General features: G+C 38.4%; 1 protein-coding gene and 1 pseudogene across 4 annotated transcripts in view; both read left to right on the top strand.

Annotated features, from left to right (window-relative positions):
• Wnk3 (WNK lysine deficient protein kinase 3) overlaps positions 1–20,273 on the top strand; it is a 210,452-nt gene that overhangs the window by 156,414 nt on the left and 33,765 nt on the right. For all 4 annotated transcript variants that reach the window (XM_045140319.1, XM_045140318.1, XM_045140320.1 and 1 more), the window contains exons 11-15: positions 3,810–3,874; positions 13,098–13,245; positions 16,311–16,427; positions 18,054–18,209; positions 18,291–18,342. In XM_045140319.1, coding sequence (XP_044996254.1) covers positions 3,810–3,874; positions 13,098–13,245; positions 16,311–16,427; positions 18,054–18,209; positions 18,291–18,342 — 538 coding nt within the window. The remainder of the gene's footprint in view (positions 1–3,809; positions 3,875–13,097; positions 13,246–16,310; positions 16,428–18,053; positions 18,210–18,290; positions 18,343–20,273) is intronic.
• Positions 7,437–8,287, top strand: LOC105944893 (annotated as a pseudogene).

The raw sequence follows: 20,273 nt of genomic DNA on the forward strand, positions 1-20,273 counted from the left end.
GATCTATAAATATATTCCATGTTGTAGGAATTCCATGTTGTTGGTAACAAGAACAAAGTTAAATCTTTGTATTAATTAACTATTTCTTTTTTTTTTTTTTGGTTTGTTTTTTTTTTTGAGGTAGGGTCTCACTCTAGCCCAGGCTTACCTGGAATTCACTATGTAGTCTCAGAGTGGCCTTGAACTCACGGTGATCCTCCTACCTCTGCTTCCTGAGTGCTGGGATTAAAGGCGTGCACCACCACGCCCAGCTTAATTAACTATTTTTATTGGATGTTTTGTTTTTATTTTTTATAATTTGTTTTTTCAAGGTAGGATCTTACTGTAGCCCAGGCTGACCTGGAATTGAATATATACTCTCAGGCTAGCCTCAAACTCACAGCAATCCTACCTCTGCTTCCAAAGTGCTGAGATTAAAGGCATGCAATACCACACCGGACTTGGTGTTGTTTTTTTTTTGTTGTTGTTGTTGTTTATTTGTTTTAGTTTCAGTTTTTGTGTTGTTTTTTTTTTTTTGAAGTAGTGTCTCACTGTAGCTCAGACTGACCTGGAATTCACTCTGTAGTCCCAAGCTGGCCTCAAACTAACAACACTGCTCTCACTTCTGCCTCCCAAGTGCTGGTATTACAGGCAGTGCTCCACCACACTCAGTTCATTAACTATTTATTTAGATATTTTTTCTTTTTTTTTTTTCAAGGTAGGGTTTCACATTAGCTCAAGTTGACCTGGAATTCACTATGTAGTCTCAGGGTGGCCTCAAATTCATGGCGATCCTCCTACCTCTGCCTCCCAAGTGCTGGGATTAAAGGCGTGCACCACCACGCCCGGCCATTATTTTATTTTACTTTTAATTGTTTATTTATGAAAGAGAGAGGAGAGAATGGGTGTGCCAGGGCATCTAGCCACTGCAAACAAACTCCAGAGTCACGCGCTACCTTGTGCATCTGGCTTATTTGGGCTCTGGGGAATCGAACCTGGGTCCTTGGGCTTCGCAGGCAAACGCCTTAACTGCTAAGCCATCTCTCTAGCACTAAAATGAATTTTTTTGAGGTAAGCTGAACAGACTGGCCTCTCTTTTCCTTTTTCTTTTTTTCGAGGTAGGGTCTTGCTGTTGCCCAGTCTGACCTGGAATTCACCAGGTAATCTCAGGGTGGCCTCAAACTCACTGCAGTCCTCCTACCTCAGCTTCCCAAGGGCTGGGATTAAAGGTGAGTGCCACCTCACCCAGCTAATGGTCTCTTTTTTTAAATATGTGAGAACAAGGGGGGGGGAGAGAATTGGCACACCAGGGCCTGCAGCCACTGCAATCAAACTCCAGATGCATTAGCCTCCTTGTGCACTTGCATCACTTTGTGCATCTGGCTTAAGTGAGACATGGAGAGTCAAACATGAATCCTTAGGCTTCACAGGCAAATGTCTTAACTGCTAAGCCATCTCTCTAGCACCTAAAATGAATCTTTTTAAATATTTTATTTTTATTTAATTGACAGAAAAAGGGAGAGGAAGAGAGGAGGAGAGAGAGAGAGAGAGACTGAATGGGCACTCTAGGGCCTCCATCTGCTGCAAATGAACTCCAGACACATGTGCCACCTTGTGCATCTGACTTACGTGGGTCCTGGAGAATCAAACCTAGGTCCTTTGGCTTTGCAGGCAAGCGTCTTAACCACTAAGCCATCGCCTCAGCCCCCTAAAATGAATTTTAACATGGAAATTACTGGTGTTGGGGGGATGGATCAGTAGTTAAGGCACTTACTTGGAAACCTTGATAGCCTGGGTTCCATTCCCCAGACACACAAAGTGGTGCATGTGTCTAGAGTACATTTGCAGGACAAGAGTCCTGGTGCTCCCATGTTTTCTCTCAAATAAATAAATAGTTTTAAATACAAGAAAAAATTAAGATAATACATACCTTCATTCTTCTACTTGTTCATGAAAGTACTTATTTTACTAATGTTCACTTCATATGTACTATACTTTAAAAATTCTTAATTATAGCCGGGCATGGTGGCACACACCTTTAATCCCAGCACTCAGGAGGCAGAGGTAGGAGGATCACCATGAGTTCGAGGCCACCCTGAGGCTACATAGTGAATTCCAGGTCAGCCTGAGCTAGAGTGAAACCCTTCCTCGAAAAACCAAAAAAAAAAAAATTAATTATAAAACATAGTGTAGAGAATGTATATAATAAATAGGAAAATGGGAGAAAATACATTAAATGTTTTTCCTTAACATGGCTATAATTATAGTACTTGTTATAATATTCTAAGCTTCTGCCATATGTATGTGTCTATAATTACACATATGGTCTTATTTTTTCATTCACTTTAAATATATTTCTTGTTTTTACTTAGCCTTCATGATTGCAATTTTTAGGTCCACAAGGAGGTGTAATAAATTTTCGTATTAATCTCATTCTTCCCTTATTCCTGGACAACTAGCTCATTGACAGTTTGTGTTAAAATACAGCAAAACAAATATAACTACCATTTATTGGACATTTAGTATAAAACAACTTTATATCATATATTCTTTCATTCTACTTTAGGATTAATGTCCCAGAATCATATCTTACTACAACTATTTTTAAAATGAATAATTTTTATATTTATTTATTTATTTGAGAGAGAGAGAGAGAATGGGCCCACCAGGCCCTCTAGCCACTGCAAACAAACTCCAGACACATACACCACCTTTTTGCATCTGGCTTGCTTGGGTACTGGGGAATCCAACCTGGGTCCTTAGGCTTTGCAGGCAAGCATCTTAACCACTAAGCAATCCCTCCAGACCCAAATATGTACTCTTTTTTTTTTCCAAATATGTACTCTTAATAATATACCCCTAGTAACTCTTAGCTGCTGTGGGTCAGAGCATTAATACAACAGTTTTTGAGAGTACATAGAGTTGATTCAGTAAATTTTGTAAAGTATTTTTCAACAGTATTGGCGTTTGAAGCTTGAGTCGTTGATTTGTCTTCATGTGGAATGTGGATAAGTAATCCAGGAATGAAAGCTCAATAATAGTGTTCTATGAAAGATACAAGTAGTAAAATCCCTGAAAACAATGTTAGTTTTATTTTTTGTTGTTTTTTTTTGGTGGTTTTTTGGTGTTTTTGTTTGTTTGTGTGTTTTTTGGTTTTTCAAGGTAGGGTCTCACTCTAGCTCATGCTGACCTGGAATACACTTCAACTCACGGTGATCCTCCTACCTCTGCCTCCTGAGTGCTGGGATTAAAGGCGTGCACCACCATGCCCAGCAACAGTGTTAGATTTTGGGGTTTTGTTTTTTTTTGTTTGTTTGTTTTGTTTTGTTTTGTTTTTCGAGGTAGGGTTTCATTCTAGCTCAGGCGGACCTGGAATTCACTATGTAGTCTCAGGGTGGCCTTGAACACATGACGATCCTCCTACCTCTGCCTCCCGAGTGCTGGGATTAAAGGCGTATGCCACCATGCCCAGCCAGTGTTAGTTTTTAATAAAAAGTAATATATAAAAACTTTTTATGATCATCTCACTAATAGGACTGATATAGACCTCTGATTATAATAAAGACATTATACCTGACTTGCAAGGTAATAAAAATATGAAATGTCTCAGGAGGCAGGGGTAGGAGGATCACCATGAGTTCGAGGCCAACCTGAGACTACATAGTGAATTCCAGGTCAGCCTGGACTAGAGTGAACCCCTACCTCAAAAAAAAAAAATAATATATATATATATGAAATGTAACCATAATTTTTTCTGAAATAGATTATATTTATAACTAGAATTTTACTGTTATTTATAATAATAACAGGCTTTTTTGTACTGTTTGCAGTGTGTGTCCCAACTAGGTGGAACTGAACAACAAGTAGCTCTTCAAAACCCAGATTTAGTTCAAAGGTAAGTATCATTTTTGTAGCACCATGAAAACATTGAGAGTATGCTGAACCATGTACTTAGGTACTTCATATATCTTGAACAGAGAAATCTGTTTCTGTATTTGTGTATAACATTAATAAAATAAGGTTATAATTTTATTCCTTTACTATTCATGGGGGCATATGGAATTTGAAATAGTTGATTGTATGTTATTTATAGTATTCTATGCTAAGATAAGCTTAAAGGGTTGACAATATAAATAAAAATTATATAATGTAGATTAAAATTCAAACTAATCTCAATAAATTACAACCAAATATATAATTGTATTATTATTTGAGAGTTATAAACTAGTTTATTTTTTGTGGGTTTTTTTTTAATTGAGGTAGATCCTCACTCTAGCCCAGACTGACCTGCAATTTACTAAATAGTCTCATGCTGGCTTCGAGTTTACAGCGATCATCCTAGCTCTCCCTGCCGAGTGCTGGGGTTAAAGGCATGTGTCAGCATGCCCTGCAGAGAGAGAGTGGGTGCGCCAGGGTCTCTAACCACTGCAAACAAACTCCAGATGTTGGAAAATCAAACTCAGATCATTAGACTTTGCAGACTCAAGCTAACCTGGAACTTACTCTGTAACCCCAGACTGGCCTCAAACTCACAGTGATCTTCCTACCTCAGCCTCCCAAGTGCTAGGACTAAAGATGTGTGCCACCACCCCTAACTTAGTTTTGTAATTTTCTTTTTTTGTGTGTGGTTTTTTGAGGTAGGGTCTCACTCGAGCTCACATTGACCTGGAATTCACTATGTAGACTCAGGCATCAAACTCATGGTGATCCTCCTATCTCTGCCTCCTGAGGACTGGGATTTAAGGCGTGTGCCACCACGTCTGGTTTATAATTTTCATTTGTTTCTTTTTTAGCCATTCTGTGTCATTTATCTCATTTTTCTCATTTGTTTCACATGCATTTACAACTTCCCACTGAAGCACTTAAAATTATCTTTTCTTTTCTTTTTTTTTTTTTTTTTTTCCCGAGATAGGGTCTCACTCTGGCTCAGGCTGACCTGGAATTCACTATGTAGTCTCAGGGTGGCCTCGAACTCACTGCGATCCTCCTACCTCTGCCTCCCAAGTGCTGGGATTAAAGGCATGCGCCACCACACCCGGCTTAAAATTATCTTTTCAATACTGGTATTGTAGTCCAAAGCCCTGTGTTAGGCAAGTACTCTAACCATTTAGCACTTTACTGAAGCTTGCTTGCTTTCCTCCTCCTTTTCGTTCTTTCCTCTTTCCTTTTTGTACTAGAGAATAAATCCAAGGCCTTGCACATGGTAGGCAAGTGTCCTATCACTGACCCTCACCTGAGCATTTTGATGATGACTTCATTAAAATACCCTTGAAATAATTTCAATATCTGATTGTTTTGGTACAGATACTTTCCATTCAAGTTCTGATTTATCAGGATTTTTCATGAAAAAGGATTTTGTTTTCATTTGTCTCTGGAAAATGTTAGGTAATATGTAAGGAAACTTTGGCTTTTACTTAAATCTTATATTTTAGCAGACAGTATCTCTGTTTAGGTACATGTATCCTGGCCTGTGGTTCTAAGGTTCATGGCCTAGGGGCTATGGTTCTAATGAAAATTTAGTTTCAGAGTACTTGTAATGCTATACTTGTTTGCTTTGTTCACCTGGCACCATTGGCTCCCACCAGAGGGCGGAGAGTACTTCTCTAAGATAGCCTTCTAGGCCATACTGTATTGGCAAAGCTCCCACCAATTCAACTGGGACAGAAACGTCCTATCTTAAATGCCAGGCTAGACATCAGGCTTGGGCTGCTGTTATGTCTGGAATGGGAAACAGGAGAACCTGAGCCTGACTGCCTTCTACCATTGTGTTGGTAATTAGGAAATGTGGAGCTGCTATAGTTTTTTAATCTTCATTGCCCTTCTGTAATTGCTTATTGCATTATTTCCAAAAACTTTTGCCTATATACTTAGGGAGAACAGACATGAAAAGTTGATTTTCTGCTGTCTTGTCCCAAATTCTAAATTAGTGTTAAAAATAGATAGTATAGCCAGCCATGGTGGCACACACCTTTAATCCCAGCACATGGGAGGCACAGGTAGGAGGATTGCCATGAGTTTGAGGCCACCCTGAGAATACAGAGTGAATTCCAGGTCAGCCTGGGCTAGAGTGAGACCCTACCTCAGAAAACCAAATATATATATATATATAATTTTTTTTTAATTTTTATTTATTTTATTTATTTGAGAGCAACAGACACAGAGAGAAAGACAGATAGAGGGAGAGAGAGAGAATGGGCGCGCCAGGGCTTCCAGCCTCTGCAAACAAACTCCAGACGCGTGCGCCCCCTTGTGCATCTGGCTAATGTGGGACCTGGGGAACCGAGCCTCGAACCGGGGTCTTTAGGCTTCACAGGCAAGCGCTTAACCGCTAAGCCATCTCTCCAGCCCATAATTTTTAAAGTACAACTATAAAATGTAACTGGAATATAAATAATATAGTATAGTCTTATTAGCTAAAATTATGTCTCTTTTACCTTCTAAAGTTATTATTTGTTATTGCCATTTCTCTGTATATTTAAAAATTCAGCCAGGCATGGTGGTGCACACCTTTAATCCCAGCACTCAGGAGGCAGAGGTAGGAGGATTGAGGCCACCCTGAGACTACAGAGTGAATTCCAGATCAGCTTGGGCTAGAGTGAGACCCTACCTCGAAAAACCACAAAAAAAATTCAGGAACAATATTTTTTATATTAAAGATGGAATCTAGCCCTTCTGCATGCTAGACAAATAAAATAGTCTATCACTGAGCTACATCCCTAGAACCTAGGAACAGTGTTAATGTGCTATGTTTTACCATTTGTACTAATACAAACTATTTTTCATATACTGTATTACTTTTCTTGGTGGTGTGACAAGTACCTGACAAAAGAATTTAAGTGAAAAAAGGTCTACTTTGGCTTACAGTTTGAAGAAATATATTCCATAATGGCAAGGAAGGTATGATGATAGGAGCATAAAGCAGCTGGTTGCATTTAGTCTGCATTGAGGAAGTAGAGAGTGATAAGTGCTATTTCTCCCCTAGTTTTTCTTTCCTGTTTGTATGTGTTTTCCACATTTCAGGTGGGTCTTCTGGGATGGAGAAATGGCTTTACAGTTCAGGCACTTGCCTGCAAAGCCTAAGCACCCAGGTTCAAATCCCCAGTACACACATAGAGCCAGATGCACATAGTGGCATTTGCATTTGGGGTTTGTTTGCAATGGTTGCAGGCCCTGGCATGCCCATTCTCTCTTTCTCTCTGTGTCTTTAAAAAAAAAAAAAAGGTGGGTCTTCTGTCTAGAAACTCTCATAGACATTCCCAGAAGTTTGTTTCTGTGGTGATTGTAAACCCTGTCAAGTTGACAACCACGCTTAAGATTAATCATAATATATAGACAAAAAAATAGTTCTTATTTTTATCTCTTTCTGTACATCTCTGCAGAGATGCTTCATGGGTAATTTTAGAAGGACTTACCTGAAAATCAAAATTAAAACACAACTGTTTGAGGTCTCCGCAGCCATGGGGAGTCAGTCGCAGGGGATCCAGCAGCTGCTGCAGGCCTAGAAGCAGGCAGCCAGGAAAGTGGCTGAGGCCCACAATTGAAGGCTGAAGCAGGCCAAAGCAGCAGCCAGGATGATATTGAACAGTTCTGCCTGCAGAGGGAGAAGGAGTTCAAGGCCAAGGAAGTTGCAGCACTGGTGTACCATGGCAGCTGCAACACTGAGGTGGAAAAGAAGACTCAGGAGAAGATGACCATGCTCCAAACCTGCTTCCAACAGAACAGTCTTTTGTTGTTGTTGTTGTTAACAGCACCTTATTTATTAACTTAAAAATAATTACACAGAGGAAGTCTAGAGTATATACAATCATACTTTTTTGGCCAACATTTCATGTTTTGAGAATAAATGACAAATTTTGAATGAAATTTTTACAACTGAAGCCATTTTATAATGTAAAAATTCCTTTTCCCTATTTTAAGTAAGGGAAGTCCATTATTGAGAGTACGTTGTCCAATAACTAACACGCTGTCAGGATTTGTTACCTGTCTGTGATTTATACTGACTCCACCTTCTGTTATCATCCGATACCCTCAGGGACCATCTGGAATGGCATTTGCTTTGCGACATGTATCTAGGACACTTGTTCCAGGATCAACAACTAATTCAGAAAATGAAGCTTCTTTAAATAATTGTTTTAACTCTTGATCAGACATGAGCTCAAGTGCATCTATGCTACTATGATACAGGGCTTGTGTACACCTTTTAGCAGAATCCAGCCCTTCTGGCAACAGAACAGTCTTTGATAACCTCTTGGCCTTTGTGTGTGACATCTGGCCAGAAATTCATGAAAACTACCACATAAATGGGTAGGAGAAGAGGGAAGTGCCTATTCCACAGAAGTGCCTATTCCACAGGCTAGCATTGAAGATGCACTCATGGAGTAGGTAGCCTCACAAAGCTGGAGTTTTCATGAAAGGCATTAAATTATTTTTCTTCTCTGTAGTACATACTTTCACTTTTATAGAGTAGCAAATCTAGCTCCTTTTTTTTTGTACAGACTTAGTACTTATCCAAAGAATTAATTTTGTCACCTTGTGTGTCTTAGACATGAAATGAGTATATGTTGTCTGTTTCCCTATGTGTTTTTGCTTAGGCAACACGTATCAATGTTGACTTTTTCTTTCTTAGTCTAGTAGGAAAAAAAAAACACAATTATTTGAAGAAAGGAAGGGATAAACTTTTTTCCTCATACTTACTTAAAGGTCAGGAGCTTTATCTATGAAAAATAGTAAATAATTAATTGTCACTTGTATGGAGCAGTAGCCAGCCTTAAAGTAACCTAATGTGGCTAAAGGTTAAAGCAGTTAATAGTAATATACTTGTTTGGGCTACTGTTAATCTATTTTATTCAAAATTACCAGATAATATGACTCAGGAACTTGTTACATGTCACTTTGTGTACTGGTAGTCATTTAAAAGTAAAGATTTTGTGGCATGGATATCCATGACCTCATAGTGCCTGACACTACCTACACAAGACCATCATAAGAGGAGGGAAAGATCATGACATCAAAATAAAAGAGACTTATTGAGATGGAGAGGGTATATGATGGAGAATGGAATTTCAAAGGGGAAAGTGGGGGGAGGGACGGTATTACCATGGGATATTTTTTATAATCATGGAAAATGTTTTTAAACATTGAGAAAAAATAAAATAAAATAAGATTACAAAAAAGTAAAGATTTTGGGGGCTGTAGTAATGGCTTAGCAGTTTAGGTGTTTTCCTGCAAAGCCAAAGGATCTCAGTTCGATTCTCCAAGACCCACATTAGCCAGATGCACAAGAGGGCGCATGCATCTGGAGTTCGTTTGCAGTGGCTGGAGGCCCTGGCTCGCCTATTCTCTCTCTCTCAAATAAATAAAAAATATATATATATTTTTAAAAGTAAAGATTTTGACATGAAAAAAAGAGAGAACTTAAAAAAAAAAAAGTCCGTTGGCATTTATCCTGTCATTTAAATTTAAAATGTGAGCTGGGCTTGGTGGTACACACCTTTCATCCCAGCACTTGGGAGGCTAAGATACAAGGATCACTATAAATTTGAGGCGACCCTGAGACTACATAGTGAATTCCAGGTCAGCCTGGCCTAAAGTGAGACACTACCTCAAAAAAAAATTAATGTATTGTAATTTTATATTTATCCAATTCTCTTTAAGTTTATTAAAGAAAAGGCTGGAAAATGTGTTTCATAGAAATAAACTAAAAGTTAACCTACCCTTTCATAATCATACTAGAATGAACTTATAAATTACGACTAGTTACAATAAATCATGTTGAAACATTTTATGGCATTCATTTTTCATCTCACATTGTGCCTCCTGTATTTCTATCTCATGTACCTGATATGTCTATCATTAGTTGAGGCCTATTACATATTTTGAGTGAGAATTTGTATTCATCTAAGTTTTATAAATGGTGGGGTTTGCCAAGCATGGTGGCACACACCTTTTTTTTTTGTTGTTGTTCATTTTTATTTATTGAGAGTGACAGACAGAGAAAGAGGCAGATAGAATCAGAGAGAGAATGGGCACACTAGGGCCTCCAGCCACTGCAAACGAACTCCAGATGCGTGTGCCCCTTGTGCATCTGGCTAACGTGGGTCCTGGGGAATCGAGCCTCAAACCGGGGTCTTTAGGCTTCACAGGCAAGTGCTTAACCACTAAACCATCTCTCCAGCCCTTCATTTAAGTTTTATTTAAGCATAATAGTGAAGATACCTCCAAACAAAAAATATATCAAAAACATTCTATAACAGAATCCAGCCTGGCATTGTGGCACACACCTTTAATTAACTTAGGAGGTAGGAGGATCACCATGAATTCAAGGCCAGCCTGAGATAGGTTAAAGGGGATAAGCATTGTTAATTTAGAGAGTTTTTAAAATTTTGTTTGTTTTTATTTATTTGAGAGCAACAGAGAGAAAGAGGCAGGTAGAGAGAGAGAGAGGATGGGCACGCCAGGTCTCTCTTGTCTTGGGAGGCAGAGGTAAGAGAATTGCCATGAGTTCAAGGCTACCCTGAGATTACATAGTGAATTCCGGGTCAGTCTAGGCTAGAGTGACCTTAGTAGTGTTGCTACCTCGAAAAACCAAAGGTCTACCGCTGACTGACAGTGTTTTTCTTTTTTGTTGTTTTGTTTTTCTTTTATTCTTATTATTATGAGAAAAATTGTGGCAAGAATATGCATATAGTATGTTATTTTTTAAAACTTTGACAAATAACTTTACTGAAATATAACTTACCCATCATACAATTCACCTATTTAAAGTGTCCAATTAGCTGGTCGTGGTGGTACACACCTTTAATCCCAGCACTTGGGAAGCAGAAGTAGGATTACTAAGAGTTCAAGGCCAACCTGAATCTACATAGTTAATTTCCAGTTGGCCTGGGCTAGAGTGAGACCCTCAAAAAAAGTAAAAGATAAAGTGTAAAATTCATTGGCATTTAGAACATTCACAGATTTGCACAATCATAAGTTTTTATGATAATTTTTTAAATTTTATTAAGTAGAAACTTTGAACACATCATATGTTGATACCATCATTTCCATCCTCCCTGTCCCCACTCCACTGAGGGCCCTCCTTAGTAGTGTTGCTGGTATTCACCATGGAGTAATGGGTCATGAGTTGTGAGAGCAGCAGTCATTGTGGGTCAGCAGTGTCTCTGGATATTCCCTCCTACCCTGTGGCTTTTACAGTCTTTCTGCCCCCTTTTTCCACAAAATTCCCTGAGCCTTTGTAGGTGTTCTTTAAGTATACTTTAGTGTTGAGCTGTCAGCAGCTTCTGGATTTCTGCTTTGGTGTATTTTGAGTATCCTCAGTGAGTGTCTCCATCACCCTGGTACGGCTTGTCAGGCTCACCATGGAAGCAGCACTCTTGGTCAGCTCTCCAATTCCTCTGTAGTTTCACCTGGGATCTAGCTGATGTGTAACAGTAGTTCATCTTCTCCAGGGAGCCAGCTATCTATTCTTGTCTTGTTGATAGATTTTGGTTGTCCTCAGTTCTCACTGCCTTCTGAAAAATAAAGACAGATTCACCAAGGAAAGTGAGGTCCAGATAGGTTAAAGGGGATAAGCATTGTTAATTTAGAGAGTTTTTAAAATTTTGTTTATTTTTATTTATTTGAGAGCAACAGAGAGAAAGAAGCAGGTAGAGAGAGAGAGGGGGGGGAGGGAGGGAGGGAGGGAGGGAGGGAGGGAGGGCACGCCAGGTCTTCCAGCCACTGCAAACGAACTCCAGATATGTGTACCCCCTTATGCATCTGCCTTACGTGGGTCCTGGGGAATGGAACCTTGAACCAGGGTTCTTAGGCTTCACAGGTAAGCACTTGACTGTTAAGCCATCTCTCCAGCCCAATTTAGAGAGATTTTAATGGGTGTAGTCTCATTTTGGACAATGACTTGTGGGAGCTTCTCACTGGAGTCCATAATCTTGTTCTCCATAAGATTGTGACTTGGTTCCCACTTCCAGCAATGGGTTCTTTCCCACTGCGTGGATCTCATAGCCAGAGAGCCATTGGTTACTAACCTAGGCTTGATGCCACTATTGCACAGGTGTATACATCTTGTCAGATTAGTTTCTTTCATATAGCAGTGTCCCTGCTTGATCACAACATTGTTGGTCATTTTCCCCCAGTGGCTCATGTAGTGCTTTTTAGCACTGTATGGGCTAACCATCTAGGAACTGGCTTCCTTCCAGATTCAGCCAGATGTCTTGATGTTCTGTGTTAGCAGCATGTGGTATTCATTGACAATCTTAATACATGTATATAATTTCTTTTTATCATGTTCTTCTCTCATCATTCTCTCTTGTCTCTCCTCTCCCAAACCTCTTCCAGTTAATTCCTTCTTCTCTCTTCTATTTTGTTCTTTCTTTCTTTTCTTTCCTTTATCATTCAGGATGACATATTGTTTATTTTTTTTTTTTAAGATAAGGTCTCGCTTTAACCAAGGTGGCCTCCAACTCACTATGTGGTCTCAAGCTAGCCCCAAACTCACAATGATCCTCCTACCTCCCCAGTGCTGAGATTAAAGGCATGCACCATGACCACGCCTGGCAATCATAACTTCTTTAAAGATATTGTACTAAGAGGCAAAGATAGGTGAATTTCTATGATTTCAAAACCAGCCAGATCTACATAGTGAGTTCGAGACTGCATGAACTTCATAGTGAAACCTTGTCTTACCATATATATATATATTATATATATATATATATATTATATATATATATATAATATATATACACATACATACATGTATGTACACATACATACATACACATACACACATACATATACATATTTAAAGGTTATGTATATATATATATATATATATATATATATATATATATATATATATATATATATATATATATGGTGGCCAGGTATGGTGGAGCATTCCTTAAATCCCAGAACTTAGGAGGTAGGAGGATCACCATTAATTCAAGGCCAGCCTGAGACTACAGAGTGAGTTCCAGGTAATCCTGGGCTAGAGTGAGATCCTACCACAAAAAAAAAGTGTTTATTGAATTTCCTTAAACTTATTATTTACAATTTTAGAATTGTAATTTTTCCTTAAATTTTTATAATCAAGACTAAACTGAATTATTTTTAATCATTAGCTTAAATCAAGACTTAACACCTATGAAGGAAAATACTAATAACTCTGATAACTCAAGTGGAAATGGGAAACAAGAGCGGATCAAACAGAGAAGAGCCTCCTGTCCCCGACCAGATAAAGGAACTAAATTTCAACTTACTATTCTTCAGGTCAGTATGTAGACATGGTTTGGTGAGAATGAATATAGAGCTCTTGAAGAATTAGGAATGACCAGTGCTATGGATGGAAGTATAGAATATTTTGAAACTCTCTGTAAACTAATCTTTCATCCTTTAAAAAGTTTGTGATAAGAATATTATGTATTATGACTGGAGAAATGGTTCAGTTGTTAAAGGTGCTTGTTTGTAAAGTCTGGCATCCTGTGTGTGATTCCCTAATACCTACATAAAGCCAGATGCACAAAGTAGCATGCACCTCTGGAATTTGTTAACAGCACCAGGAGGCCCTGGTGTACCCTTTCTCTGCCTTCTGTCTCTCCCTCTAACTCTCTCTCTCTTTCTTTCTCTTCCACTCTCAAATAAATATTTTAAAAATAAAATTATACCCAGGTGTGATGGTTCATGCCTTTAATTCCAGCACTTTGGAGGCAAAAGTAGGATGATCACTGTGAGTTTGAGGCCAGCTTAGACTACAGAGCAAGTTCCAGGTCAGCATGGACTACAGTGAGACTCTATCTCGAAAAAACAAAAAATAAATAAAAAGTAAAATTAGCCAGGCATGATGGTGGCACACATCTTTAATCCCAGCACTTGGGAGGCAGAGGTAGCAGGATCACTGTGACTTTGAGGCCACCGTGAGACTACATAGTGAATTCCAGGTCAGCCTGGGCTACAGTGAGACCCTACCTTGAAAAACATAAAAATAAAAAAATAAGTAAAATTATGTATTAATGGTTAAATCTTGGAGAATATGAAAGAAATAAAAGCTGGACGTGGTGTTGCACGCCTTTAATCCCAGCACTTGGGAGGCAGAGGTAGGAGGTTCTACGTGAGTTCAAGGCCACCCTGAGACTACAGAGAGAATTCCAGGCCAGTCTGGACTAGAGTGAAACCCTACCTTGAAAAACAAAAAAAAAATAAAAATAAAAATAAAAATCACTCTAATCATTCCTTAGAACAATAGGTCCTGCTAACTTTTGAGTTTGTTTTTATGTTTTTTCTATACGTATAAATAGTGTTTTACATTATTAAGTTTGTACTAGTAATAGTAGCCAAAATCTATTGAATTCTGTTGTGATAGTCACCCCAAATATTATACATTCATCTCTTGTGGCCATTCAACAACCCTATATACTAGGCAGTATTATACCTATCTTTACAAGTAAAGATGCTAAAGCTCAGAGAAGTTATTTAACTAATGATAGTCAGAGCTGAAACAAGATCATTCTTTTTAAAACTGTCTCTCAGTGTTGGACAGATGGCTCAGTGGTTAAAGGTGCTTGGTTGCAAAACCTGCTGGCCCAGGGTCAATTTCCCAGTACACACATAAAGCCAAACTTCATTTGTAGTTGTATGAGGTCCTAACACACTCAAATCCATTCACCTCCTCCCTCCCTCCCTCTCTCAAATAAGTAAAAATGTTTTTGAATATTTTTTAAAAATAAATAAAACCAAACTGGGCATGGTGGCACACGCCTTTAATCCCAGCACTTGGGAGGCAGAGGTAGGAGGATCTCCATGAGTTTGAGGCCACCCTGAGACTTACAGAGGGAATTTCAGGTCAGCCTGGGCTAGAGTGAAACCCTACTCGAAAAACCAAAAATAAATAAATAAAACCTATATCTCTGAACAATGTATGTTTCAGATTAATGTTTAAATATATATGTAATTTTATATTTTATCTGTTAGAAGCTTAGTTCATCATGTACATTTGCCTAAGTCATTAAATTTTAATAATGTTTTAAGTGGGTGTATTACATAGTCACTTATATAGAGATATAGTTAATTATCCTTTCTCTTGTTGTGATTTTAGGTTCATTCTTTATGTGTCTTTCTGCCAGTCCTTGTTTTTTCTTCTATTATTGTTCATTATCTTTCTGTCTCTCTGTGCAACAAATATCCTAGAACATAAATCTATGTGTCTACCTATAATCATTTTCTTAACATAGATATCAGATGTAGAATTAGTGGATTAAAGAGTATGAAACTTTTGAGGCTACACAAGATTTTTAAAGTTTCAAAATATTCACTGCTAGATTAAGAGCAGTTTGAAAATGAATAAGTTAATTTAAAAGTACATATTATAGTACAGATATGTGGTTATTATGATTTTTATTTATTTTATTTATAAAAAAGAGATAGATAATGGGCATGCTAGGGACTCATGCAAACAAACTCCAGGTGTGTATGCCAGTTTGTGCATCTGGCTTTACATGGGCACTGGGGAATCAAACCTATGTTGACATGCTTTGCAAGCAAGCACCTTTAACTGCTAAGCCATGTCTCCAGCTGGGCTTTTTTTTTCAACAAAAATTCCATTTTCAAAAAATATCCGTTTTCTTGGGCTCAGTGTGGTGTCACGTACCTGTTATACCAGCACTCCAAAGGTGGAGACAGTAGGATTGTGCGTTGATGCCAGCCTGAGCGAAAAGGTGAGACTCTATCTCCAAAATGACAATCTGTTTTCTATTTATTTATTTATGAGAGAGAGGAAGAGAGTGAGAATGGTTGTGCCAGGGACTCTAGACACTGTACACAAACTCCAGATGTTTGCATCTTCATGTGTATCTGGCTTACATGGGTTCTAGAGAGCCAAACCTAGGTCCTTAGGTTTCTCAGGCAAGCCATCTCTCCAGCCCACAATCTCTTTTCTTGTACATGGGTTCATACTCCTAACTTCCTTTTACTGAATAATTTATGCCTCATAGAGTTGTCAATAGCTGGCTGTTTAGGTGGTATTTCACCAGGGGCAAACAAAAGCTTCTTATATTCTGAACTACTTAAGTTGTTTTTATATATATTGTGTGTGAACTCAATGCATAGTCCCTGAACAATTTATGAAACAGACACTGACTCTTTGTTTGTTTCTTTGTTTGTTGAGGTAGGGTTTCAGTCTAGCCCAGGCTGACCTGGAATTCACAGAGTCTCAGGGTGGCCTCCAACTCAGGCGATCCTCCTCCTTCTGGCTCCTTCCTGAGTGCTGGGATTAAAGGCATGCACCACCATGCCTCACTTAGGCAGTGACTCTTATTAAGCTAATTAAATGTATTACTTAGGTGTCAATTTCTGGAGACAACATGGTGGAGTGTCAACTAGAAACACACAACAACAAGATGGTCACCTTCAAATTTGATGTCGATGGTGATGCGCCAGAGGATATTGCAGACTATATGGTAACTATAATAAGACAGAACTGTTTTTCCTTTAGTCTGTTCTTTATCTCCTTCCCTCTTTAATTTTCTTTCTCTCCAATTTTTATTCATTCATTTCCATCTCTTTTGAAAGGGTATGATTTGTTTTGAAAGTATGCACAGAACAAAATTGGTTATGAGCAGGAATAAGTTACTGCATTTCCTCTTGTTTTAGCATAATTACCTGGATAACTATGAGTTTTATTGTAGATCAATGTGTTTTGTTCTCTGGCTGTATGCTAAAATATGAGTTTTTGAAAAATAATTTCATTTTATAGGTCCTTAATTTAATCAGAATTATGCTACTTAGGTAATTCTAATGTATTAGCTAATGAGCTCACATGTTACATGAAAATGTTCAAGTTATAGTCCTCTGTGCGTTTAGTTGTTTATATTTTCTTGGAATTGTTAGACTTAGGTTAGTATTCTACCCTCACTTTTGATAGGGATAGGGTAACATAAATATTATGTTTGCATACCTGACTAAGCAGAAGTAAGCATTTAATACATTGATAAATTTTCCATTTGTCCTAGCTTAACATAGTATTTTCCGAAATGTCTCTCTTCTTTCCCATCTCTCACTCATGTTTAGCTTAATTGAAAGTGGCTGAACTTTACTTATCATCTTTGGAGTCTTTGTTATTTCCTGATTCCTCATTTAGAAGCCTTTAGGTTCGATATCCTAGTTTTAAACATTGTCTCAATTGCATTCTCTTTATGGTTTGTTTATTTTTTGTTTGTTTTTCAAGATAGGGTTTCACTCTAGCCCAGACTGACCTGGAATTCACTATATAGTTTCAGGGTAGCCTCGGACTCATGGTGATCCTCCTACCTCTGCCTCCCAAGTGCTGTGGTTAAAGGCATGCACCACCATGCCAGCCTCTCTTTTATATTTATTTGAAACAGGGTCTCACTATATAGGCCTGTCTGGTCTTGAACTTGCTATGTAGTCCAGGATAGCCTTGAACTATTGATCCTCCTTCAGTCTCCCAAGTGGTGTGATTAAAGGTGTGTACCATCACTCCTGTCTGCCATAGATACAATCTTTAAATAAAAACTAAGCTAGCCGGGTATAGTGGGGCACACCTTTAAACCCAGCACTCAGGAGGCAGAGGTAGGAGGATCATCAGGAGTTCGAGGACATTCTGAGACTACATAGTGAATTCCAAGTCAGCCTGGGCTAGAGTGAGACCTTAACTTAAAAAAAAGAAAAGCCAGGCGTGGTAATGCACATCTTTAATCCCAGCACTCGGGAGGCAGAGAGAGGAAGGTGGATCTCCGTGACTTTGAGGCCACCCCGAGACTACATAGTGAATTCTGGGTCAGCCTGGGCTAGAGGGAAACCCTACCTCAAAAAATAAAACAAAAAACAAGTTATACAACTAGTTTGAAAAATATTGTCATTCTCTCTAGTAGATAATACCAATCTGAGAAATATTAGTGGTCTCAATATAATTGAATGTGTTCTGTAACATTTTATTATGACTTTTAATTCTGCTTATAGATTTAGATGCTAATGGGGGAGGCTATATTCACCAGCAGTGCAGTATTATAACTTTGATGAAACAATTTATTCTCATGAATAGACTGGGCTTTATTTGGTGGCAGGTTGAAGATAACTTTGTACTGGAAAGTGAGAAAGAAAAATTTGTAGAGGACTTAAGAACTATCGTAGGTCAAGCCCAGGCGATCCTTCATGTCCACTCTGCTGCAGAAAAATCCACTGGAATTGACTCTGTTGCCTTGGAATCTAACAGTAACCAAGTAAGAGCAATTGTTCAGCAAATTTAATATTTTGGATATGTATCAGGAACTTCCTCATTTATCTATTCATTTTTAATTCAGACAGGATCACCTGAACAAGTACAGATAAATTCTACATCCACTCAAACCAGCAGTAAGTATATTTAATAAAATTTACCATTTGGATTTTGAAGCAAGATATTTGAAATCTTTATATACTTTCATTGAAAAATATATTAGCCAATAAAGTTATTTGATAAGTTGTTGTTTTCCCACTCTTTGAGTGGAACTTAGAGCCCAAAGGTAAAATTTCAAAGTGTTGGAAATATAAATGTATTAATAATATATTATATAAAAATATATACTAATAACATATATAATGTATTATATATATATGTGTGTGTATGTATATATATATATATATATAGAGAGAGAGAGAGAGAGACAGACAGACAGACAGACAGACATACAACTTCTATACTTACAGACAACAAACTATGGTATTTCCCTCCCCTACCTCCCCCACTTTCTCTTTCATAACTCTGCTCTCCATCATATCCCCTCCCTCTCTCCATTAGTCTCTCTCTTAATTTGATGTCATCATCTTTTTCTCCTATTATGAGGGTCTTGTGTGGGTATTACTAGACACTGGATATCGCGGCCAAATTCTGTCCAGACAGTTGTGTATAAGGAGTGGTACCCTTCCTTTGGCTTTTACATTCTTTCCACCACCTCTTCTGCAATGGACCCTGAGCCGTGGAGGGTGTGAGATGTTTCAGTGTGGAAACTCCTCTGTCCCTTCTTCTCAGCACTATGTTGCCTTTTGGGTCATCCCAGTGGTCATCACCATCTGAAAAGAGAAGCTTCTCTAACCAGAAGTGAGAGTAGCATTAAGTTATGAGTATGAATATTAAGTGTAGTGCTTTCAGGGTAATTTGATGAGAGTAATATATGCATTTATCCAGACAAGAGCAGGCTTTATACCCCTAAAGCTCATGACCTCCCCTGCTTTTGATTAGGTTTTCAGTACCAGGCATGTATTTCCTCCCATAGAGAGGGCCTTCAGTCCAATTAGAGAACAGTTGGTTTCCCCCAGAACAGACATGCCACTATTGCCCTCGTTCAGTCATTTGGCCTGTCTGGCAAACTTGAGGTTTCCAGTGTCCACTGTTTTCACTGCTGATGACTTCTGTCTCCCATAAGACTGCATGCAGTGCAGCTTTTAGTTGGCTGGGCTACAGGGAGAAGGTTTTTGCTCAGATCCAACTTGATTTCTCAGTGACCTTGCCTCTTAAGCATGTGAAGTTTTCAGCAATAGGGTCTTACCATCTCTTTCTCATGGGGAACCAAGGGTCTTGGCAATAGTCTGTAATGTTTTGGAGGCAACAGGGACCTCCCTGGCCAATGACTCACTGGAAGGTATCTCATCCCAGGGACTGAAATTTTCTAGTAACAATCTATGGCTTCTGGATATGCTGTTATTTAAGAAAGTAGATTTTCATATGTCTTATTCATAATATCTTGAATTTTGATTGACCCTCCCCCACTGCCCTTCTTTTATACAATCTCTTCCCTTGACCTCACTTAGGCCTTTCCCTTCCCTGTAATCTGTTCTTCTACTTACATATATATAATACCATCCTCTTAAGACCTCAAATCAAAGTGTTAATTCTTTATATGATTAATTTACTTATAAGTTATTATATTACATTATTACCTTACATTGCCAGAAATCAGTCATAGTACTGATAACCTTTAATGGCCAATTTGAATCTGAACTGGTTATTTGTTCACTCACTTTGACTTTTTTTCTTTTATTTTTGAGGTAGGGTCTCACTTTAGTTCAGGCTGACCTGGGTGGCCTCAAACTCATGACAATCCTCCCACCTCTGCCTCCCAAGTGCTGGGATTAAAGTCATGCGCCACCATGCCCAGCCAAAAGTCTCTTAACTAAAATCATTATGGGGACTGGAAAGATGGCTCAGTGAACAAGCCGCTTGCCTAAAATCACTATGTTCTAAGTTTGCCTCATGTTGGTTTTGTTGGTTTTTTTTTTTTTTTTTTAGTTTATTTATTAGAGACAGA

The sequence above is a fragment of the Jaculus jaculus genome, chromosome X (genome assembly GCF_020740685.1).
Source record: "Jaculus jaculus isolate mJacJac1 chromosome X, mJacJac1.mat.Y.cur, whole genome shotgun sequence".
NCBI lineage: Eukaryota > Metazoa > Chordata > Mammalia > Rodentia > Dipodidae > Jaculus > Jaculus jaculus.